General features: G+C 40.2%; 1 protein-coding gene across 3 annotated transcripts in view; it reads right to left on the reverse strand.

Annotated features, from left to right (window-relative positions):
- Positions 1 to 25982, reverse strand: part of GLI3 (GLI family zinc finger 3) — a 279496-nt gene that overhangs the window by 69872 nt on the left and 183642 nt on the right. For all 3 annotated transcript variants that reach the window (XM_050785513.1, XM_050785511.1, XM_050785512.1), the window contains 3 exons: positions 17944 to 18149; positions 14836 to 14982; positions 9471 to 9672 (listed from right to left, as the gene is read on the reverse strand). In XM_050785513.1, the coding sequence (XP_050641470.1) occupies positions 9471 to 9672; positions 14836 to 14982; positions 17944 to 18149 (555 nt within the window). The remainder of the gene's footprint in view (positions 1 to 9470; positions 9673 to 14835; positions 14983 to 17943; positions 18150 to 25982) is intronic.

A 25982-nucleotide genomic window follows, 5' to 3' on the forward strand; every position in this document is an offset into this window, starting at 1 on the left:
CTTTTAGGGGCCCTGAGTAAGAACCTTCCTAAATAGTTCATGTATTCATTCCACAATTTCTCACAAATAGAAAGTATTACTATTGTTGAAAAATATTTTTTTTTTTTTTAGATGGAGACTCGTTCTGCCACCCAGGCTGAAATGCAGTGGCGTGATCTTGGCTCACTGCAACCTCCGCCTCCCAGGTTCAAGCGATTCTCCTGCCTTAGCCTGCCAAGTAGCTGGGATTACAGGCATGCACCACCACGCCTGGCTAATTTTTGTATTTTTAGCAGAGACGGGGTTTCACCATGTTGGCCAGGCTGGTCTCGAACTCCTGACCTCAAGAGATCCACCCGCCTTGGCCTCTCAAAGTGCTGGAATTATAGGTGTGAGCCACCGCGTCCGATCTATAGTTGAAATTGTTAATAATCTCTTATACCTTCTCTAAAGCAGGACATAATCTACAGTCTAAACCTTGGTACCTGTGCTTCCCATGCTCATGGCCTCCACGTTTCCGTTCACCCCACTCTTTCCAAGGAGTCACCAGAGGAGATTAATTTTATGTTCTGATTCTGAATTCTCTGCATTCAACAATTAATCTGTTATTATTTTTAAAAATTACTTTTATAGCTTTTGTTTCTAAATAACTACATGAAAGATGGGGGTAATTTAAGACAGTAACAACAAACATTTATAAAACTGTGACTTGTAACTGTTAATCTATATTTAGTCAATAAGATCAGTAGAAAGAAAGTGTTAGATGGCCCAGATCTTCCCAAGCAACGTGCTAACACAGTCAGAGGCCTCCTGAGGTGAGTAAGTGTAATGGAGGGAAAGAGAAAGAAGTACCAAGGTCATCAAACTCTTAGGAATACAGCCCAGGCCCGCTTCTCTGTGCATTCCTAATGTCCACCCCAGATACTGCTGGCAGCAGGATGTGGAGGAGCTTCCAGAGACCAGTGTTCCTCACAATACACTCTCAGAAACACTATTCTAGGGCAACAATTATAAAGCCAGAATAAGTTAATTTAAAAATTAATTTGCCCTTTATTTTACTAAAGAGCAGACAAGGAGAAAAATGTGGATGTTACATAGCTTACTAATCAGAGCTGATGTATGGGCACTGGGTTGTTAGTTTGAAAGGGCATTCCACTGGATGCAGGGTCTAAATAAGGATAACTTCTCAGTCAGTTTCATCTTCATATTCAGCTCTGAGCTCAGTGAAAGGTGATTAACAAACTGTTGTCTGACTGGGAACCATTTTTTCTTTTTCACAAAGACTTCAAAATAAAATTCTCAAAGTCTGAATCTTTAAGAAAGTTCTGATGTAAATATACATCAGAAATCAGATATACAAAGTGTTGTCAATACTCTTAAAAAGCGTGATCAAATTTTGCAAACTAGTCCTTGTTTCTTAGCATTACTGTAAACAGCACAGGAAGTCTCCTTTCTGGGAATCTCAACAATTATACCCAACAGGACAAAACAGAGTGCAGGTAAAAGGAAAACTGTTAAGCAACCAAAATAAATGTCCTAAAGTCTACCCACTGCATATCATTAATTAATTCGGCAAGTTTTAACTGAGTACTTTATACAAATACCATTTATATTTCCAAAGAAAAAATAATTACTTGTAACCAGAAAGTTACATATAATTTAAAATTAATACATTAAACCTGGAAATGCATAATCATGCTTGGCTTTCACAATAAATATTTATTTTTTTCACACCAAGGAAGTGATGTAAGTCAACATTAGTACAGAAACCCTTGTAATCCATTCTGCTAATATAATTTATATTTATTTCCAAAATGATATATAAAATGGAAACACTAAAAGTTCATGCTGCAGAAAATCAACCATTAAACATTTATTTACCCTACCATACATATAGGCACTTCAGTCATTAATGTTCAAATCAAATGGATAAACCCAATTAAAATAGTGTATGAGAAAAGCTTATGTTTTTTAAATGCTTCAGGAATTCTATATATGGTGGGGGGGGGTCAGAGTGCTGGGGATATACTGGATTCCTTAACAATGGTACTATAAATAAAGCAGCATAATATGGCTTGCTGTAGCCCTTTAAATTGGAATAGTAAGTAAGAGCTGATTACAACATTCAAGAGATTTGTTTCTACATAAAAATAAAGAAAACAATTGAGGAAAGTAAGAAAAATGTCAAGAGGCCATATCATCCAGCCACCACACACTCAAAGGTAAAAGCTACTATTTTATTGTTTGATGATTTCAATCCACAGGACATTCTTAACCCTTCCCTAAAATAACAGCTTTTTCCTAGAGTTGCCATGGAATATCTCACTCCCATATAATCGCAGTGCCGGGGTTTCTGCACCAGCACATGATGTATGTGGGGAAAAGGCACAGAAGGATGTGGGAAGCTGAGCAGAAGGGAAGTCTCTTCGGTTTCCAGGATCATCTCTGAAATCTCTCAATGACCCAGCATGGCGTGCACAGAGCTGGGCAGGTAGGTGATGCATTAAAGAACTAAGCCACAGGCAAGCCCTGGTGTGAGTGGTAATCACACTCCATCACAAAGGTACCAGCTCTCAGTCCAACGTGAAGAGTAACGAATATGTGGCACCACTGGATTCTTGGGAAATGTCTTGTAAATGTAAAATCAACTCTGTCTACCCGCCACCTACAAAACACTTCTTCCAATTGCCTTGGTTATTAAATTTCATTCATGCTGAGAGGTTTTTCCCTTCTGTAAGTTCCGTAAGTTGAATTTTTTCAACATCCTTAAAAGAAACTCATGTGATAGTATCAGGATGTATTCCTTTAGGTCAGGGCACTGGAATTAAGAAAATTCATGCTGCAACAAACCTAGTTTTCTACAGGCTGAAGAAGAATCCAGTGAGTATCCCACCTCTCCTAACTTGTTTGCTCATGAAATCAAGATTGGAAGTAAAGTCAGGCAACAAGAACCACTGAGATAACATGGTACCAGAATGTGAGAAACTTACTTTAAGAAAATAGAAGGGAGAGAGACACCTTCAAAGCCAAGCCAAAATTCCTGGCTACTTTGTGACTGTTGCACTAAGAGGTCATCCTCACTTTGGTTACAGTCGTAGAATTCGTAGAATTCGCTGCACAATAGTTGCCATTCAAAGAACCATTTTTTTTTTCCAGTTTTGCAGAGAATGGGCCAACAGCTATCATTATTTGTATATGTGTAGGGACACACATGCATGCATGTGCTTCTATTTGAGAGGGAAAAAAAATAAAGCTTCCACTTCCATCTATAAAAGTTTCCAGGGCAAGTTTATTGGAAATCCAGCCCAGCCTCAGAAGTAAAGAGTACACAAATAAAGACCCACATGCTCTTAAGCATCTCAACATTTACATTTAGGCATATGCTTTCTGAAAAATGCTTTGGAGAAAAATACATTAGGCTTTACATTATGAAAGTGATCTAAAAAGCTGAAAAGCCACTTGCCATTAAGCAGCCAAATAGACATGACCTCAATGAACGTGAATAGCAGTAACAAACTCTCACATGAGATCTGGCTCATCAAGTATGTTAGACATGGTTAGAAAAATCATATGTTAATATATGCATAATCCATTTCTTCAAAACATCATCAGATATTATTATTTCTATTATAAATAGCATTTCCTGCCAATGCTTTTCACCATGTCTCTCATTTGAGGATTTCTAAGAGAGAAAGAAGTGTGTCTGGTGAACACTCAGAGTTAGACCCACCAGGTTGAATTCGTGGTTCTGTCATGTGAGTAACTGAGTGCCTTTGATTCAGCCTGCTAACCTCTATGAACATCAGTTTCCTCACCTGTAAAATTAAACAGCCTTGTGGGGGGCCTCCAGGGAAGGCCCTTAGATTTCCGGTCTTCCAGATCTAAGGCCTTAGCTCTTAGGCCCTTCCTATTGTCCTTAGATCTGTGGTCCAAGATGCTGTGGTATAACCTGGCCCCTGCCTGTGTCGCCAACCTTGTGCCTTGGCTAACCCACCCCGTGTTTTACTGTCATCTGCTGACGGTTCCCCCAGCGCCTTACTCCTCCCACCTCAGGGCCTTCACCTGCTAGGCCTTCTTCTTAGAAAGTTGTAGAAAGCTTTCCAGGGTGTGTTGTCATCATCCTATAAGTCACTGGCCAATCCCCTGAATTAGGCCCTTGGTGCTATTGTTTCTTAACATCTGGGTCATTTCCTTTACAGCACTGACCAGAACGCTTACAAACTCCTTTGCTCCTTTGTTCATTCGTTACCTTAGAAGTTCCTTTGCTCATTTATTCGTTTATTCATATGCTTAGAGGCTTTTCCCTTCCGTAACTTCCATGAAAGTGGGGGTCGTGTCTCTCTCAGGCATTTGTGTAGCCACCATTCCACCAGTACAGTGACTAGCAGAGAGTTAAGCTCAGCTAAATATTTGTGGAATTAATAACTGATTAAATGAAATACTATGTAAAACTAACTACCACATCAGGTAATATTAATTACTTTTAAGGAAGTAAATGAGAGCTATCTTTTTAAGGTGGTATTAATTACTTTACTGAAAATGGGGGAAGGGAATGTCATCTCCAAATTTTTAGAAGATGGAATGATAATCTTAAAGACGTCGGCAATTTGGCACTATATTTATCTGTTCTTCCGTATGTTTCTCAATTCATTTGTGTGTTATTTCTCTGACATAAGCAAGGTGTTTACTAAGCACAGAGCCAAGGAGCTATGGAGGCTGAGCTGACTTCCAGCCTGCCTCAGGCAGCATCAGTGGACCTGCCAGATGCACCCTTACTCCAGTGTCCTAGTGTCAGAGAGGGCTGATGATCCACGAAACAGAAGGCACAACTTGCCCTCCTGTCATCAGGCTGAGCTCATCAGTGCTGGCAGCAGAAAAACACTGCACTGTTTTGTGAAGCTGGAGATCTTGGCACTCAGAGAGGTGATGTGCAACATGGGAATGTCATTTTCACTGAGATCTCTTTCCTGGTCACACCAGACTTAAAACCACTAAGAATATAAAACCACTTTCATTGTAGCCATTAAATAGAAAGTGAGAAAGTGATACCCAGTGGATTAGAAATGAGTGGAGTACTCATTTCTTCATCCCATTTACATTTGCTGGAAGACTACAGAAGAAGGGTGTCATTTTAAACACCTTCTCTTCCAAGGGTGGCTCAATTCCCTAGGGAGAAGGTTTTAGCGAAGGTAAACTATTTTAACCTACTGTGATTCACTGGCTATTTACAACCTTAGCCTTAACTATGTAGAGTGGGGGTTACTGGCTGTATTTGATAAATATGAATTATCTAGTTTTAGATGGGGAGTCTTCCAGGTGATGGAGAAGCTACAACTTCTTGAAACATGCAATATTTTATAACATACTTTTCAACGTGCATAGAATTATTTTTGAAAGTTATTTTAATTATGAGATTTTAAAAGACTTGTCAGGTACGTCTAGACAATGCATTTTTAAAAATCTGACATAATCAAGTACTGTTATAATATGGCAATGGGCTTTTGTGAATAAATACTGGTTTTATATGGTATTTTTATAGTAGTCTGGATTATTAAGTAAATATATAAACTTAAAATAGACATTTGCTTTTTTAATCCTTTATTTTCTATTCACCCCTCTGTCTCTGTATCTATCAATCTATGGCCACGAAATAATATAACACTCACACAGATTGCAACTTTCAGAAAACCAGAATTATTCAACTACTATGTAGAAAACTTACTTTAATAAGGGAATGATGAGAATTCTAATTACTCATGAGAGAGCTCCTTTATTTATTTACTCAAGAACCGTTTAGTGAATGGCGTCAATATAAGAGAACGCAGGTGTCACAGGGGTGGGAACAAGAGGTACACAGTGGTTGGCTTTTTGGTGCTTGTGTTCTATTGGAGAGAAATGGATAGCAAACTACTAAAGGAGAAAGAAAATACAGAAATGTCAAATAGTGGTAAATGCTATTACAGGCATCTTTAACTGCATTTGCACTAGGGCACAGATGTGAAGGAGACAGCTATGGCATTTCTTAGAAACTGAGTATCTTTAAACATTTAATGACATGTTTAGAAATGTAAACATCATTACTGATGCACTGCCAATACCAACAGCAAGTTAGGTATTAGAAAACATGTAAGTGTGAAAGTCAAGTGTATTTAGAGTAAATTAACAAGCAGGAAACTGGAGTGCTAGTGCTGATGCCCACTAGGCACGGAACTTTGCTAACTTCATCTTGCAAAGACCCACCGGGCTTATGTGTAAAACAAGAATAAGGCCAGGTGTGGTGGCTCACGCTTGATATCCTAACACTTTGGGAGGCCGAGGCGGGTGGATCGCCTGAGTTCAGGAGTTCGAGACCAGGCTGGCCAACATGGTGAAACCCCGTTTCTACTAAAAATACAAAAATTAGCTGGGCACAGTGGTGGGCCGCTATAATCTGAGCTACTCGGGAGACTGAGGCAGGAGAATCACTTGACCCTGGCAGGCAGAAGTTACAGTGAGCCGAGATTGTGCCACTTCACTCCAGCCTGAGCAAAAGAGTGAAACTCTGTCTCAAAAAAAACAAAACAAAACAAAAAAGAATAACACCACTTGCTTTGCCAAATAGCTGTGATGTGAGAACGATGAGTGAGCCTGAGCCTTGCACCTGCCCTGTTAGTCAGCATGTCTCAGAGGCCAAACGCACCTGAAGTCCACTTTGTCTCCTGTACCTTTCACTGTTAAGAAGGTTAGTTACCTTTTCTAGATGTCTCCTTGCTTCTTTCCTTTCTCAGATCCTCTGGTGCTACCACTAACTGATTATTCCTGAAGTTAGTTTTTAGATCTCAGAGAATGAAACTTAGAGCAGGAGTAAGCAAGGCACTAGCACTCCTCCAGCTAAAGAACTGGCAAGTGGTGCCAATTATGACCATTATTATCATCATTATATGGGAAACCGATCTCATCTTGGGTTATCTGCATTACCTGCTCTGTGTGAGAATAGACATATAGTCCTAAAATACAGCAAATGTGTACTAAAGAGGGAGAGATTGCACTGAGAGAGAAAAGATGCAATCCAAAGTCTCAAAGGCAAGAAAGAAAATGAGGACACAACGGGCTCAGGTCACCCAACTGTCACAGCCTCCGAGGACTGGACTGGTCTTTAAGTGAATCTCTTCTTCCATCTCTAATGATATAAGGAGGTGTGGTATAGCTCCTTGGAGACAAAATGGGCAATGATGATTTCAAGTCAGCAGATTGACAGTCTGTTAAGTACTGACCCTAACTAGCTTAACTAGATGAAGATGAGGAGACCAGGAGACCATAAGGACTAAGAAGGCTGGGGTAGGAATAAATAAAGATAGCATCATGACCATTTCTTTACCATATTCTAATCTGTGTCCTTTAGATGCTGCAAAAAGTCAAGAGAGCTGGGCAGAGAGCAAGAGGAAAGAAAAATTAAAGAGAAACAAGAGAAATGAACGTTCATGAAGTGATTTTGTGTGTTATCTTTCTGACTATCACCATGTGCCACATTTCTGCTACTTGGATGCTATGACTTTAGTCAGGCCATTTGAACAATTGCAGTAAAGTGACCTCCAGTCCATGTCAGTCTATGACCCATGAATATTTACCAGGAGTGCAGGAACAGCCAGGCCAGGGTTCTGAGACTGGCGTGCTTCCTCGGGGCCAGACTGGGATGGAGAGCAGCGTAGCACAGACAGGTCTGTGATGGCTCCTCTCCTGGATGAACCATCCCAGCTCAGCTCCCCCAGAAACTTCACCACAGGTAGGAATCTCATCCTGCCATTGCAGATCCACACCAGCTTTAGTAAAATGTGCCTTCTTCCTATATAGTGGGTGTCTTATCTGTAGTTTACAGATGTGAAGACTAAACTTCAAAAAGCGGAGAGGTAAGTTAGGTTTGTATAGCTGGTTGGTGGCAAAGCTGGAATCTGACCATAAACATATCCAACTCTAAAGCCTATATTTGTGACTACAGTGGCTAATCTGGAAAGTGTGCCAGGACCCCTCCCTGTGCACTGGCTGCTATCACAGTTGCTTGCAGCTCTCCACATTTCCGCACTTTAGTGACCATATGAAAAGAACAAAGAAAAACAGCAGAAAATGACATCATATTAAAATTAGGATCTACCACATTTAACTATTAACTTGCCTACTGAAGAACATTACTGATAATTGAACAAGAATTAAAACTGTAATGGAGAACATCAGGGAAAGACAACAGTACTCATTATTTTTACTAAATGTGGGTATTTTGCTACTGCAAACACTTTTTTTTTCTGAACTGTTGAAGTTTCCCTAATTGTATATCTACCATGGAAGACCCATCAATGAACAACTAATGCTACTGCCCATTCATAGAAACAAACAAAATCTCACTTATTAAAACCAAGGCTGGTGAAAACATCCATTAGTATGTATTTTTCAAGCAAGGAATTATTCGCGATTAACAAAACTACAATTCAAAAAGATGGCTAGTAACTGAATTCTTAAATTATTGGCAAAAAATTTAGTGGAAATGAGAGCTAAAGTTTATAACCAGGATTGCTAAATTAATTAATTCTATGTCTATTATAGCATTAATAGTCTAATAATTATGAGACTAATTCTATGTCTCAACCATTTGTGAGCTGGCTTAGTTCAAACAATAAATGATCAGCTAATTCACCTAAAATTCACACGTTGGCTTACTACTTATTGACATCAGTCCAAGTTGATCATTAGCAGTAAGAAATGTTTTATGTTAATCATGTTTACAAAAGTCTGTGCTTGCACCTTCACATGCAAGAACAGACATGAGGTGCTTCATGGAAGGAAGTGTCAAAACTCTTTCTGTCAAGCAAGGAATTACCCACGGTTAACAAAGGTGTATGGTCCAAATAAGGATCTTTCAGATTAAGCTAAAAATACTTAACAGAAAAATACTTAAAACAGAAAGTATTTAAGTAAAAATACTTAACAAAGAAATATTCTTTTGCCAGATTTCCTCTGATAACTTTGCCTTCCGATGTCATCTGCATTTATTTTCCATCAGACGAAAAGCCCTTCTGTTTCTCTCTCCCTCCCAATGGACTCCTTTCTCTTAAGAGTTGTAGGATAAGACTTCTGCCATGACTGGTCTTTTTATTTCTGTTCATGTTCTGTACGTGTCTCATACAACCAGGTTTGAAGTCAGTTTTCCTCTAGAGAACATTACTACAAGGAAAAAGCTGGATAAAAAATTGGCCATACTCACTGTCTCTACGAAGTGGATTTCATCATAACTCAATAACTGCTCTTTCTATATAGGGGCTATTGACTACTGTCTGCAAGTACAAAATAATCTGGGGCCCAATAACTGTTTTTGCAATTCATTGTGATATCTGACCTGCCTCTTGGTACAGGCACAGCATCATCCTCATAGGCAGTCAGTACTGAAAATGCATCACTACAGGTGCAAACAAGTGCTGACATTACATTTAAAAAACACATAATGGATTCAGGAAAATACATACCTGATTGCACTTGCAGATAAGTGGCCATAAGAGCCACTTGCTGACGAGCTGCTACGGGAATTATTGAGAATCGTGACCAAAGAGTTGGGAGACGTCCTTATCATGGTCTGAAGGTCAAAGCTATGATCGGACAGTGGTGATATGGACAGTGTACGTTTTCGGCTCGGCCTGGCTGACAGCCTGGGGCTGGGGAATCTGGTGCCTGTTATATAAACAAAAAAGAACCTAATTAGCTGCAGTTGGACTCTATACCGGTTATTTATTGCTACTCTCCTATGTGGAAGAAGTGAAGGATAAGAAGCTGGCAACTTGTGGTGACAAGCACCTCTCCTCCCCCATGTGATCTACTAGCTACAATTGAGGAAATTAGGGAGAAATATTTATCTTCCAGGGGCTTACCTCGGGGGAGCTCTGTTTATTAATGTGCAGGGAAAATGATAAATTGCTAAACAAAAGGGAGAGACTTTTATGTGTTATCCCTTTCATTTCTAGTGATTTATGAATCTGACGGCTGCTTAGATATTCCCATCATTAATTCACCACAAGCGACAAACACAGTGGTTCCCACAGTTGCAACATACCACCCTTCCTACCCCAACACACACCATTTTAAGTCATGAGCCAAAGAAAGAAAATGAATTAAAGTATCCTAAGATAAAAAATTCAGCTCAGTTATGCCCTCAGCGCCCAGTGATTTCTAGAGTTACCTGCTCTATGGTATACTTAAAGCATTACTAAAATAACTTCTACATAATTACCCTGAATCAGTGCTTCTCAGTTGAGAGCAATTTTGCTCCCCTAAGGGACACCTGACAACATCAGAAGACATTCTGGTTTTCAGGGCTCAGCAGGTGCTACTGGAATCTAGAGGGTAGAGTCTAGGGATGCTGCAGAACATCCTATAATGTTCAGGGTCACTCTCCCCACAATGAAGAATTATCTGGCCCAAATATCACTGAGATTGAGGACCTCTGCCTTACATTCCCCATAATCTAAGAGGATAAATCCCAAGAAACATTTAAAAGCTGGGGATGTTGCTTGTTTACAAATTTTCCAAGGCGGAGGAGAAACACTTGCAAGCATGACAATGAGGTACGATGATCCTATAGGGCATTTCAATTCTTCTCTGGACCTTGCTTCTCCAGTCAGATCCAATAAAGAGTGATACATTTATTAGAATTTTTAACCTTCAAGAAGATTCCACTGATGGAGTCTTAATCTAGAGTCCAAATCTGGAGGTGAGTAACTCAAACTTAAATGCACACCAACTTAATGCAATGGTTTCTTCCTAAAGAGCTCAAAATTAAATGCCAATTGGCATTCAAATTTGGTAGATAATCGAGATGTGAGTTTCAAGACACAGAGATGAATGTGGCCCACAGGTCCATTCTGCCTTTTTGAAGGTCACATTTACATTACAGAGTCACCAAACTAAAGTTTAATGAAAGAATGAGAACATAATCTTACCAGGTAAGAGGCAAACAAAACATGATTCGTTTTAAGTAAAATGAAGGGTTTCTAAGACCTCATAGAATGAGTATATCAGTTTATAGGAACATGGCAATTTTGCAGTACCAAGAAAAACTGAAGTAGTAGGTAATCTTTCTTTATTAAAAGAAAAAAAAAATGTCCAGGCTCTTGGTCTCCAGAAAATTCTTTGGGAATATTTTATTCAATAGAGATGGTTCTTGATACAAGATAACAATCCAACATGCTTAGAGATAATTTAACAAAATGGGATAGATGAATATGAAAGACTTTATTGTCGTCAATACTACAGAAATAATGAAAAAAAAAATCCACAAACTGAAATTTAGTAAGTTAGTGCCATCCACATATAAAACTTAAAAACCAACTTGAATGATAAATGTGGTACCTACTCAAATTTTTCTTTCAGGCACATCTAAAATGAGTTCCTTCATTTACAGTAGTTTCATTACCAGCCTGATTCAGAGCATGTTACTACAAAATAGCAATCCCAACGATGTACTTTTTTTTTTTTTTTTTGAGACTGAGTCTCACTCTGTTGCCAGACTGGAGTGCAGTGGCACAATCTTGGCTCACTGCTGCAACTCTGCCTCCCAAGTTCAACTGATTCTTCTGCCTGACCCTCCCGGGTAGCTGGGACTACAGGGTTTTATTTTTAGTAGAGACAGGGTTTCACTATGTTGGCCATGGTGAAAGACGGGCGGATCATGAGGTCTCAATCTCTTGACCTCGTGATCCACCCGTCTCGGCCTCCCAAAGTGCTGGGATTACAGGGGTGAGCCAATGCGCCCGGCCTGTGAATATTTTTAGGCATTTAAATCAGCATCTTACTTTTATAATGGCATCTGCCTTATTAAACACAACTCCTTCACATTTACTCACCATGAAAGGCTAATTTCATCATGGAAGTTTTTCAGTGAGGAAATACATGTCACTTCCAAGTAACTCCAAGGACAAACCAGATTTGTTGTCACCTTCCATATAATCCTGGACAATAACTGCCCTTCTCAATGGTACTCAGTGATCACAGGCAAAGTTAGAAGTGACAGCACATGCTAGACATCCTGTTAGAGTGGATATATCCCTAGAAAATCTCTAATGTTTTAGATCACTAATTGTGATGCAAAAGGAAGAAGCCCATTTGATGCTCTCAAACCCCAGGAGCCTTAGATCTCCCTCGCATCCTCCAAAGAGGGTGAAGGGCCTCTCAAGACCTTTTCACCCTTTCCATGAAACCCTTTGGCTTGTTCATAGCCTGGCTGGAACCTTTCCTCTCTCTGTTTTTCTCTCCAAGACTGGCTCTTATTTAAGTCTATTTCCACCAATATAAATAATGGTCTTCAGGGATCCTCATCTCTAGAATGTTCCTTATAGGGAGTATTTGTTCTCATCTTCTAAGGTTACTCCAACCCTGAGAGGTAGAATTGGGACCATAAACGGACTAGCTTATCCTAACAAGCTTCTTATAAACACTCTGTCTGACATCTTGCTGAAACCTAGATATGCCCACTATTTAAAAGTCAGGTGCTCACCTGAACCCAGTTTATTGAGGGCTGTGTTTATTAAGAAGTACTAAATATCCGTAGCAAGGGATCAGAGTGACCAGATAGATCCCAGGTTTCGATCTACCACTGCAGATGGACATCCACTGTAGGAATTTAAGATTAATGTTTCACTTCCTTGTTGCAAAAAAATATCCTATGGTCGAAATTTCTGGGCAATCTTCTTATATTCTAAATAAATAACTATTAATAAATGCTACTTCAATTACTTTAGAGGAAAAGAATATAGCGCCTTAAGAACTTTCCAGTCCTTTAATATGCTCTTCCCAACTCCTTAATCAACAAGCAAAGGAAGAGAAAGTCAGCATTTGGGGACAGTGATTTGGGATACTCTGTTGAGGGGAGTTGCTAAAATACAAGGTAAGCATTTTCAAAACAGCCAAAAGAGAAGTAGCCCAGTTCTTCACTGATCACACCACTTCCTTCTTAAATATAAGCCAGAGCATTCTTATTGTTCTAACACAGATATCTCCGATCTGACTTTCTGTTAATTGCTTTGTTTCTCTATTCTAATAAGAAATTCTGACAAAGAAAAAGGAGGTTTGTTTTTATGTGATGAATGATAGGACATCTAAATTCCTACTTAATGACAATCAATTTACCATATACTCAGGCAAATTAAAATTCCTTTAATTAGTTTTTACAAAGTAAAAGGGTAGCTTCATTCTTTATTTAGATAAAAACCGCCACTGCCTGACTAAACACATTCTCATCAAATAGGGAAAGTAATGCGGGCTGACCTTCCAAGGATTCTCTCTTATTTTAATTCTTTATTTGCAGATTTTAAATAACTGATTTGCATAATAACACAACTTTTTTTTTCAACAATCGCTAATTGAAATGTGGTTATGATGAATCTGAAATGTAAGCTCTCTATGCTGCAAAGCCAAACAACAGAACCCCTGAAGAAGATGTAACACATTTCTTTTACTTCCCGCGTGGTAATGAGCTTCCCAGTGGAAACCAACAGAATCTTGTGTTCCAATGAAACACACAAAGGTAGTCCTTGGTGGTAAGCAGACTAAGGCTGTAGAGGTTTTACCTCTGTATGAAACAATCACCTTCTTTCTAGTCCAAGACTCAGGACTGAATAACTAGAGCTGACATATGCTCACCCTCTGTCACAGAAGAATCCAAATAGACTGTAGATAGAAAAACATAAGTTAATTGCTGCTACTAGGAAAAACAAACAAAACTCTAAGCAAATGCCCTACTCAAGGTCGTACTGTTGTCCTATTCAAAGGTAGTGGCTTTTGCTGATGTATGACTTGGATGATGCTTTAGGTTCGCTTCAGAACGCCTTGCAAATGGATGTGTCCTTAAAGGATCTGAAGAGATGAGTGCTCTGGAATGCTCTGACAAGAGGTAATTATAGGCTTACTTGTCTATGTATCTACATAAGTGACCCACAAAAAACATTACACACCTAAGGAACCCCAAAATAAGTGATACAACATGCATCAAGTAATCTCATCTTATTCCACTGCTAAGCACTAAAAGTAGTCCCTTCTGATTTGGAAAAAGTTTTCATTTTTTCCAAATAAGCTATTTGGCAACTACTGATAACTTGATAACTATTCTGATCCTCTCATATTTAGCAGCTACAAATGGTTTTAGTGGAATATAATTTTTTTACTGTAAAGAAAACATATGGGGCAAACTAAATCAATTAAGGCAAAAATGTAAAACCAAAACAGGTATTTTTTAAAATTAATTTTTTAAAGCATAAAATCCACGAAACCAAGGCGTGAGTGGGCAAAGTTCATCCATATATCAAATCCATTCCCCCTTATTTTGTTATCAAGAGAATCACGGCAGGAAAAAGTTTTTTGGTTGGGGGAGACAGGGTCTCACTCTGTCACCCAGGCTGGAGTGCAGTGGTGTGACCAAGGTTCACTGCAGCACTGACCTCTTGGGCTCAAGTGATCCTTCAGCCTCAGCCTCCTGAGTAGCGGGGACTACAGGTACATGCCACTACACCCAACTAATTTTTAATTTTTTGTAGAGATGAATCTCACTATGTCACCTGGGCTGGGATTTTTTAACCAGTTAATATTTATGTATCACTGTCAATTACAATTGCCTGCATCTGCCAGTTCACTGGTATCCTTGAGCTAAACAGTGAGTCCCAGGATGTCCAAATCTGTGGAAGCTCCTAGAAAACCAAGGGAACCAGAGCAACAGACAGTGGTAGTTCCACTTTCTCCTCCAGATCAAAAAGTTACACTATCACCTAAACTTTGTATCTTCCTCTCTGTTTCATAAAGTAGCCTTTGTCATTTCCCAAGACTCTAGAAAACAGCCCCGTCACTTACTATCCATAGCATGAAGATATTCCATGTGGATGGCCCCCGTGCCGGCAGTGGCAGCTGAGGGAATAATGTCTGCATAGGGGCTGCGCTGGCCGGTTAGCAGGGCCATCTGATGATAGTATTCTGCTGGGCTGACTCCTGCATGGGGAGCTAGGAGGAGACAAGAAATGTACGGTTACTAGTGAAAGAAGGTCAACTAGAAGTTTCTCTTGAGGCATCTCAGAGTCCATCACACAACCCACATCAGCAATTCCTTTCATGGCTTATTAGAGTAAAGCTCCTTTAACTCAAATTGTGCTCTTACGTCCATTAAACATCTTTTATTTGAAAATAAAACTGAAGGAAAGGAATAGAAAAAAGTGAAATGCATTACAAAGTTTTTGATGTTGGTCTAAGAAATTACCAACAAATCAGAATGACTAAAATGTATATATGTACATAACCACATTCGCCTCCCCAAATAAAATCATTTTTACATCAAATCGCTGTATGTTTGCATTTCTTACAACAGTAGACAACTTAGAGGACTATGATATCTTTCCAGACATACTTAAAATACTTCTCTAAGCTTTCTGACAAGAGTGTCTGAGTTAACTCTCACTCACATGAAAAGTCAGGGTTTACCAGTATGAAAAAAGGCAGCACAGCTTTAATAACACAACTGAATGATAAGCTACAATTTTGCATTCCGTAATTTAAAAGCGCTCTTTTCCTTTTCTTCATTACAAAATCAAAAAGAAAATATACCTATCAATCTGGAGCAATTTACTGCCAAGACTCAGCTTTCTAACAGGATAATAACCGGTTTCCACCTGCCAATTTTCATGCAAAAGCAGCAAGACATTGTAGCAGTTCTGAGGGTGGCCTCCAGACTCACAGAGATCTGGATTTAAACTGGCTCCATGAGGTCGTCAGAAGCAAAAATTAAATTATGTATGTAACATGCTTAGCACATAGCATTCAATCAATAAAAGTTTTACAATTATCTAGAAATACCAGCGCTCTAGTGATAGGTTTGTGGGTATTTTATATTTGTTTCATATACTTTTATCCATGATACATGGTAAAGATATAGTTTTAAGGAAAAAAAGTTTAGGCCACAAGAGAAATATTCGCCATATTACGTTATTTGATTATATTAACTGGATTCTTGAGAGGCAAGAAAAGGAAGGCAAATCAACCAGTCAAAGAATGTGCTATATATACTCATCATCAAATGCTACGCAAAGCAGATGACAGGAGTACTTTCAGTAGTTTAACTAATGGTATAACTTTCCACTGGCCCGAATAAAGTTCTGCAGGCCAGGCATAATTCCAAGCCCATTGTCAGCTAGCCTCCCTCTCTCTCTCAGTCTATTCTTCTTCTTAGTCATTTCCACCCAACTGCCAAGTACCTGAAGGAGATGACTCTCCAGTTCTTCAAGTGCAAAATAAAATCTGAAGCAGAAAATCTAATTCATATTTGATTTTTATTTTTAAAATGTGAATGTTGGTCAGGCACAGTGGCTCATGCCTGTAATCCTAGCACATTGGGAGGTAGAGGCGGGTGGATCGCTTGAGCTCAGGAGTTTGAGACCAGCATGAGCAACGTGGTGAAACGCTATCTCTACAAAAATTATAAAAATTAGCTAGGCACGGTGGTGTGCACCAGTGGTCCCATACTTAAGGGACTGAGGCAGGAAGATGACTTGAACCCAGGAGGTCCGGGGTACAATGAGCTGAGATTGCACCAAGGCAGTCCATCCTGGGGAACAAAGTGAGACTCTTTCTCAAAGTAAAATAAAATGTCAATCCTGCCCAAAGTGCAAAACTTACTCTTTAGCTACTTATATTACTATTATTAACTAGTAAATTCACTGCACTGAATCAAAAAAAAAAAAAAAAAAAAAGTGGCTGTTGCTGAAGGAAAGCTATTTCTGAAAACCCAAGTGAGTGGATGTTTCCTGAGACACTTCATGCAGCTTCTCACCATGCCCACCCAGCCTCAGGAAGGAGTCTACCGAGAGAACGTGCATAGGGCATGGAAGTCACATCAAGCACTGCTCAGTGAAATGAATGTTTCTCTGATGTGGAACAGGCAGTGGTGACTTGTGATCTCTTGCAAAGAATTCAGTGTCTGCTACCTGTAATTAATAGGTGATGCAATTCTGGACCTTCATTCAGATTCCAGTGATTACTGGGCAAGTGAATTTCTATGTGTGCATGAAATGGAAAATACCTTTCCTGAATCAAAGGACCAGTTTACAAGTTGACACCAGGAGAATACACAGCTCCAATTAAGAAGGGTCATGTGAAAAGTAATGGGGGGACTAATAGAACCAACAGGAATTTGATCCTTGAGAGCCTAAAATGAGCATCAAAAGTATGATAAAGTCTAAGCTCATTTCCTTTCCCAGTACACTTTTCTTCTGGTTTTCACATGGCATGGTCAAGGATAGAAAGCATAGGCAACAGCCCTGGACCATGCTGTTTTCTAAGACCTTGCCACTCAGAGTGTGGACCAGGAACCAGCAGCACTGACATCACCAGCTTTTGAGGAGCACAGAATCTCAGGCCCCACCTGTCTCCACCTGATGCAGAATCGCCTTTTATCAGGCTCCCCAGGTGATTCACAGGCACACTAGAGTTTGGGAAGCCCTGCTCTAACAGACACATCTGTACAAATGTGCCTCTCAAACACAGAGAACAGAAAGGTGTTCATCAGAAGGTGAGTAAAACATTCATGTTACACATGCATGTGTGTGAATGGCTACAGGACCAGTCTAATCATATGTGAAGCAGCAGAACAGAACCCTAGTTACCAGCAGGGATTTGGGAATCAGAAAAATTTAGGGTTGAATTCCACCTCTGCCCCTTACTAGCCACGGGATGACTGCGTTGCAAGTAAACCCCACTGCACACTGCTATTCTGACCTGAAAATGGAGATAATACCACCACTGCCAATGAGGTATTACAACACTGAGACGCAATCATGCATGTAAGGCACGGAGTACAGCGCCTGGCACATGGGACGCACTCACTAAACATCAGGTCTACTTTATACACATCCCGAGTGAGGAGTAGGGAGGAGGCTGTGTGATCTCCGGAAGCAGAATCCATCCTAGACTTACCATCTGTAGGGCTCAGCCCACGGGTTGCTGAGATCATGGAGAGCGACGGACTGCTGTGCAAGGAGCGGATATAGTCCATGTACGGATTAATGTAGGGATGTGGAGGGCTGAAGGGAGACTCGGAAGCGGCAGCGGGGTTCCGGTGTGGGGAGATCCTAATGAAGGGCAGGTCCGGATATGTAGGGCTACTAGATAAGGCAGAAGTCCTGGGTATAAAGAAAACCAGACACAAGGAGTATGCATGAGACAAATATCTCCATAGGCAGAGGCTGTCTGTGAAAGAAAATAAGTAAGATTTTAAGTGAATTCAAAGGAGCCTTGTGGAAAAAAAATACAGGCAAATACATTTTAGTACCATTATCTTAAAATCAGCATGATATAATGCAGACAGAACATCGCTATGCAATTCTTTGGGAAAATAAACTGACCTCTGAGAAACTTCATTGCACTCCAAAACAGTAAAATAAAGGTCAGCCTATGGCTTCTTCCATGAGAAGAAATTCTAAATAACAGGCAACTGGGCTTCAAGTGGTTGCTACAATTGTATTGTCCACTTGACCCAAATATTAATGTCACCATTTAAAACTTACCTCTTACTATCATGGTGTTGCATAAAAATAAGAAAGAAAAGAAGAGACAAAGAGAAAGAAAAGAAAAAAGAAAGGGAAAGGAAAGAACAGAACAGAATGAAAGAATACAATCCCACATTTGTCTGGTCTAGAAGCCTGATCATGCACATGGCAGAGCTGCCTGTAAGGAAGAAGACCCATTGCAAAAATCTGCTTAGAAACGGGAAATCGGTCACTCTAACGATCCAGGCATATGTCTGTTTAACTTCCAAGGGTCTCGCGGTGGTAAGTAAAATGAGTTTTATGGATCCAGGTGTGAGTGTTTGGAAGGCAACTCCTCCTCTCTGTGCAGCAGCACCTGGAGTCAGCTTTCTGCTCTAGTCCTTTTCCATGAGGCATCCCGATGAGCCACGTTCAGTGAGCAGTAGTAACTAAGTGCTCCCGGGTTAGAAAGTTGGGGAAGAATGCGTTTTCGATCAAGTCCCCGCCTCGGTTATAATGGGCTAAGGTAGAATGTAGGCTTTTGGTTATTACAAATAAATTCTAAAATACACTTTGCTACCACGATATCCTGATCGGCTTTTGGAGAGAGATTCCTCAGAATCCCCTCACACCTGCCGCCCCACAGCCACAGCCACACTCTGAGACAGCCACTTCCAGAATGGCCAGTCTGCATAACCTCCTGTACCGCCAAGTTCCTTCTCTAATGGAAAACATTTGGCGTGGATAATCAGGGAACTGGCTCTGACAGGTCAAACACTTGTGCTCCCCCTTTTCCTCATTCACAGAGGGTGCGGCCATAGGAAGGAGAGGCCCTGACAGACAGAGATCAACTGAGAACAGCAAATTCCTCTTCCACCACTGGGTTTAGGAGTGAAATGAAAGGGAGGGGGAAACACATTTTCTCCTTGCAAAGCAAATGCTCACGCACAGCCCGGCCCCCATCACCCTGTCAGAATATAATCTTGGTAGAAGCCAGCTCCACTAAGTGCATGGTGCAGGCACTGAAATAAATGAAATCAAAGATCAGATAATGAATTTTCTCTCAGTAGAAAATAAAAGAAGTTGAAATATGGTGGTGGGGATGGATTTTCTCACTTTCTTCTTCTGATTCTTTTTTCACCTTGAACTAAAAAAAAAAAAAAAAAAAAAAAAAAAAAAAAAAGAGGCTTTTTATTTGTTACTCAGATGCTACTTTGGGAAAGCAAAATAAAACTCCAAAGTTTTCTAAATTTACACGTGGGAAGAGTAAGAAATTACCACCAGCAAATAGCTATTTCTTTTCAAAACGGCTTGAGGCTTTCATACGCAATCAGAAATTAGTAAAATGGCTTGTTTAAATAGACATCAACATAGCCTATTAGTCTTTCCTATCTTAGCTCTTTACTACAAAACAAGTTAGCTCTCTGTTCTTGTTAACTCAGCCCCTAAGCTCCATTTAGACATGTCTGTCATTAGTTAAATCTTACACCCTGTTTAGATGTGTTTGCTACCTTAGAAGGTACAGGGGATGCTCTAATTCATTCTTTCATTCTTCACAAGGAAGGACAAGCAATCCTTCCAACCTATTCTTAACACAAACTTGTTTATAGATTTCCACTGAGGGACTGGTGCCACCGAATGCAGAAGAGCCATTTCAAGAAAGCCATGAGATGATGCCTCCTGGGTCAGTTTTTGCGATCCAGGAATAACTTGGTCTGAGCAACAGGAACTAAACATCAGGGTGGGCAATGACATTTCTTACTACCTTTTCTTGATTTACTCAAAGATTGAAACCTATTATTTCTCCAAAATTCCAGAGTTGAAAAGAATAGTAAGAATATCCCTAGAGGTCCAAATGCTATTTTGGAGAATTATGCACAGGGAAACTAATCAGCATCTAGAAAAACACAAAAATTATAGAGGCCAGGCTAGGGGTATCATCAATCCCACAGAAAGCCTAGGAAGCTGTTTTCTCTTTCTTTCTTTCTTTCTTTCTTTCTTTCTTTCTTTCTTTCTTTTCTTTCTTTTTCATTTTTTTTCTCTCTCTCTCTCCCCCAGCCTCTGAAAGTGCTGGGATCACAGGCGTCAGCCACCGCGCCTGGCCTATTTGCTTATGTTATTTTATTTTTTATTTATTTATTTTCATCTATTCATTCATGTGTATAAATATAAATAGTTTTATCTATTTTAATGTATTTTTATATATTGTATTCATATAAAAATACAAATATTTATATTGAAAAAAAAAAAGGAAGCTGTTTTCTCCTCACAAAAGTCTATCAAGTCTGATGTCCCTGTCACTGCTTCACTTGGATTCAAGCTTTTCCCACCAGGACACTAAAGGTACCTACTAAACCAGCTTCCCACAAGTGAAGCAATCCACCAGGGCCCAAGACCTGGTCATATCTTCTCTGGCAGGAGCACTGGGCTCTACGGTCCTTTTACACACTGCTAAAAAGCAACAGTGGAAAGGAGGGTTCCTTCAGGATTTGAAGATAAAGATACAGGTGCATCAGACAGTCATAAGGGGGTTATCAGGAATTCTAGATACAGATGCATCCAAGCAGTGGGACTCAATGTGAGTGGACCTCAGCCTTGATACTCACCTTCTCCTCTTCCTTAAAGGTCCAATGGGGAACATAACCTCGTGGGAGTGTTGGGTGGTTGACATGAGTAAAGTCTCAGGTACTGAGCCTAGTATATACTGAATGCTCAAAACAGACACACACACATATATATAAATATACACATACATCCATAAGTAAACTCACATGTGACATATACATCACATATTGTGCTAACATATTCCACCCGCAATACACATAAACAGAAACATGTTTATGTACATATGTGTATATGTACACAGATATATGCACACATATAAACATATATACATGCATTGTAGGGGTAGCAAATGCAACATACTATGTGATTTCAAATACTGAAATATTAACACATTCTTTTTGTTAACATTGTTTAGAGCAATTTAAATTCATAGCAAAATTGAGCTGTAGTACAGAGATTTCCCATATACCCTCTGCCTCTACATATAAATAGCCTCCTGCCATTATCAACATCTCCTACCAGAGTGGTGCATTTGTGATGAGCCTACACTGACACATCATCATCACCCAAAGTCCACAGTTTAGGCTTCACTCTCGGTGTTATCCTTTCTATGGGTTTGGGCAAATGTATCTACCATTACAGTATCATACAGAGCAGTCTTACTGCCTTAAAAATCCTCTTTCACCAATTCTTCCCTTCTTCCTTTTCACAGCTCCCAACCCCAGGAAACCACTGATCTTCTTGCCCTCGCCATAGTTTTGCCTTTTCCAGAATGTCATACAGTATGTAGACTTTCCAGACTAGCCTCTTTTACTTCGTAATATGCATTTAAGTTTCCTCCATATCTTTTCAAAGTTCATTTCCTTTAGCACTGAATAATATTCCATTGTATGGAATAGCTTATTTAGTCATTCACTTACTGAAGGAAAACTTGGTTGCTTTGAAGTTTTGGCAACCATGAATAAAGCTGCTATAAACATCTGTGTGCGGGTTTTTTTGTGCGGAAGAATCCCCTTTCCATAGCAAATCTGATCACACCATTCGGCTTTGCTCGTCTCCCTGACAGCACCTTGGAGGCACTCCTAGGATTTTCCAGGACCTCCCCTAGTAAAATCATAAAGTACATGAGGTGGTTAAGAAAATGGACTGAGTAATTAAATGCAAGGGCTCTGAAGGAATGGGATTGGAAGGTTTCTTCACTTATTCCCTCACTCAAGCATCAGTTTCCTTATACACAGAATTGGAACAATCACAGCTCCCTCCAGGGGCTGCCATGAGGGCTGGAATCCTGTGTGTAAAGGTAGGAACACAGTGCCTAAGTGCTGTGGTTCTTGATGTTCTTGCAGAACCTGCCAACAACACTTCTTTTCTTCTGATTCTAAACTCAGGGGAAAAAAAAAGTCCAAATGGTGATTTGTTCCCTAGCGGGGCAGTTCCCTAGCAGAGCAGTGGCTGGTATTCAGTTTCTCACTGAAGTTTGGTCATTTATTAATTGTTTCCATATTAGGCTTTCGTGAGCTGGGTTAGCATATTTCTCTAGTGCCACAGTGTGACAAAAATGAGTTTCTAAGCAAACAAAGCTGAGCACCCAAACTTGAACTATAATAGCCAAACAGCCTCCTGACATATGTAAATAGTCTTTAAATAAAGGTGCTTTTAATCTTACCTAACAGAGCCACCTTCATATTCTTGGCAGCTAGATCATTTGTCAGTTATTGTGGTTTTGTTTTTTGTTTTTGAGACGGAGTTTCGCTCTTGTTGCCCAGGCTGGAGTGCAACAGCGCAATCTTGGTTCACTGCAACCTCTGCCCTCCAGAGTTCAAGCGATTCTCCTGTCTCAGCATCCTGAGCAGCTGGGATTACAGGCATGCGCCACTATGCCTGGCTAAATTTTTGTCTTTTTAGTAGAGACAAGGTTTCATCATGTTGGTTAGGCCGGTCTTGAACTCCTGATCTCAGATGATCCGCCAGCCTCGGCCTCCCAAAGTGCTGGGATTACTGGCGTGAGCCACTGCTCCTGGTCCAATTATTGTGTTTTTAACTGGAAAGCAAATCTGGGAGAGAAGGTTAAGCTCCTTAAATTTATCAGGCAGACGTGTGTTCACTGCTGTGTGAGGGGCACTCAGGATTATGACCAGAGGAGGGCTGAATTCCACTGAAGGAAGAGGACAGAGGAGGTATGGAGAAGGCGGCCACAAAATTTCCCATAGAAATGACATCTTTTCCTACAAACTATCATCACCTTGGCCTGGTAAATATTTGTCAAGCTTGTTAAAAATCTTCATTTGAAGATTATAAGTAGTGCCAGGAAAAAATTATAGGTGTCTCCTTGACGTATATTTTTAGTAGATACACAGAGAAATGAACTGCAGATCACCGCTTTCGGTCTTTGTGGCTGTCTCCTTCTCTCTGTCCTGGGACTGTCTGTGGCTCAGTCATTGGAGGAAGATACAAACCACGGAGGGAAGGACCAAAACAACAAACAAACATTCTGAGAAAAACACTGAAATTCAGAACTGGTCCAAGAACAGACATTCCATGCTATTTATGTTGCAGCAACAGAATATAGAAATATGCCGGCGACCCTCCAACATAAGTCTGACAAACTGCCGTCTGGGCACCACAGATTCCCAAACTGTAGATGGCTGTTGGGGCTGCAGGGCACAGCTGGGAAGATATGCCTCGCTCCGTTATCCCTGTGTCTTGGCTCCTGTATGCAAGGCCTCTGTGTCCATTCAAGAATAAGACCCCTTATGCTCTTTCTACCCATTTGTCCTCCAAGACAGTGGAAACCTAATGAGTCGCTGGCATTTTGTTTCCATATTGCCCAGTGGAAATTGGACAATCGTACATGAAATATACTTTCTGAAAGAAGGTAGGAATTACTTTGATCTTCTACCCAAAGACAATAAAACAATATAAAGTTATTTCTGTTTGTGTAGATAACTTCAGAATATTTTTTTATATGGTCGTGAAAATAGATTACAATGAAAAAAGTAGAAGATTCTTATCAGAGCATTTTTAACAGTATACCATGACAAACTTAAAACATGTTGCAGAGAATAACTGGACTTCTGAGTTAGAATGAAATATTATTATATAATCTAATTCATGACTGCCTTTTCATCTATCTTATTGGGTTACTAAAATGCCAAGATTAAAATCGCAGTATTTAATCACTTGCATTATCCATTATGAGAGCATTAAACAAGGTTTATATGCCAGATTATTACAATTTGCTCGCACATTGCTTGAGATACTGGAAAGGTACACATATCTCCTGCATCTCTGCATGACCACTCCAACTACTGGAAGACTGGAATATGCTGGTTTTTTATATAAGCTTATTTTTTGTTTTTTTTTTTAAACATAATAAGTAGACATCGTTCTTCATATTCAAGCAGTGGTCTAATAGAGAACAGAGGGTAGTTATCCCTTTTAATGCATTTTTAACCAATTAATTACTTATTCAATAAACACCATTTTAATAAATCAAAATTTGTAACAAATAATTTGCTTTTGCCCCAGTGCAGTGGCTCCTGCCTGTAATACCAGCACTTCGGGAGGCTGAAGCAGAAGGATCACTCAAGCCTAGGAGTTCAAGATCAATCTGAGCAACATGGGGAGACCCCATCTCTAGAAAAAACAAAAATAAAAACATTAGACTGGTATGGCAGCACCCACCTATAGTCCCAGTCCCAGCTACTCAGGAGGCTGAGGCAGGAGCATCACTTGAGCCTGGGAGGTCGAGGCTGCAGTGGGCCATGACTGCACCACTGCACTCCAGCCTGGGCAAGACAGTGAGACCTTGCCTCAAATATGTGTGTGTGTGTGTGTATGTTTCCTTTTTGTGTGTGTGTGTGTATATATATATGTGTTTCCTTTCCATACTGTAAAGAAAACAAATATCTAAAACGTTCATGAGTAAAACAGTAGACACTGTCATACATTTGCACAATCCTATACTTTTTTTTCCTCTATGCAAGGTAAGCTTTCAGATCACCTCTGCCCTAGAAACACCATGTGACCCTGAGAGGTGCGGATGGTTATGGTGGTTACTTTCATTTGCTCTTCCTCCTCCCCAAGGCCACGGCCTGTGTAGGGAGTCTGGTCTTTAAGGTCTGAATCAGTTGGCTCACCTTCCCTCCAGTTTCCACTTAAGGGAAGCATGGCAGGAGTGGGCAGGAGGGGAAACCAAGTTCCCTCCTCCCTCTCCACTAGCCGTGGCTCTGTGGTATGGCATTGCTGCCCCAAGGCCACTGCTCCTGCTGGGTGAGCCCTCCTCTGCTGCACCAGCTCTCGCTGAATCACTTCTTCGTTCTAACTTCGACTGTATTAGGGGCTTTACTATTACTTGTTCGTCTCCTTAACCCTACCCACACCTCTGTACAAATCCACTCCACTAGCCCCCAGGCCCCTAGCTGATAAAATGGTTCCATTTCCAATCCTATTTTCATCATCTTTGTAGCTATGAAATACTTTTCCATGAATTTTTAATTGGCATATGCTTTTTACAAATTTATCATTTGGATTTTAATTATTAAAAACTACATGTATAACCACACAGATGAACATTTCAATGATCTCTTCATTGGATATACATTTGATATCGTTTGGCTGTGTCTCTACCCAAATCTCATCTGGAATTTCCATGTGTTGTTGGGGGGAACCTGTGGGAGGTGGTTGAATCATGGAGGCAGGTCTGTTCTCCTGATGTTGAATGAGTCTCAGGAGATCTGATGGTTTTATAGAGGGGAGTTTCCCTGCGCAGGCTCTCTTCTCTTGTCTGTCACCATGTGAGATGTGCCTTTCATCTTCCCCCATGATTGTGAGGCCTCCCCAGCCATGTGGAACTGTAAGTCCATTAAATTTCTTTCTTTTGTAAATTGCCCAGTCTCAAGCATGTCTTTATTAGCAGTGTGA

Source organism: Macaca thibetana, chromosome 3 (assembly GCF_024542745.1).
Source record: "Macaca thibetana thibetana isolate TM-01 chromosome 3, ASM2454274v1, whole genome shotgun sequence".
Taxonomy (NCBI): domain Eukaryota; kingdom Metazoa; phylum Chordata; class Mammalia; order Primates; family Cercopithecidae; genus Macaca; species Macaca thibetana.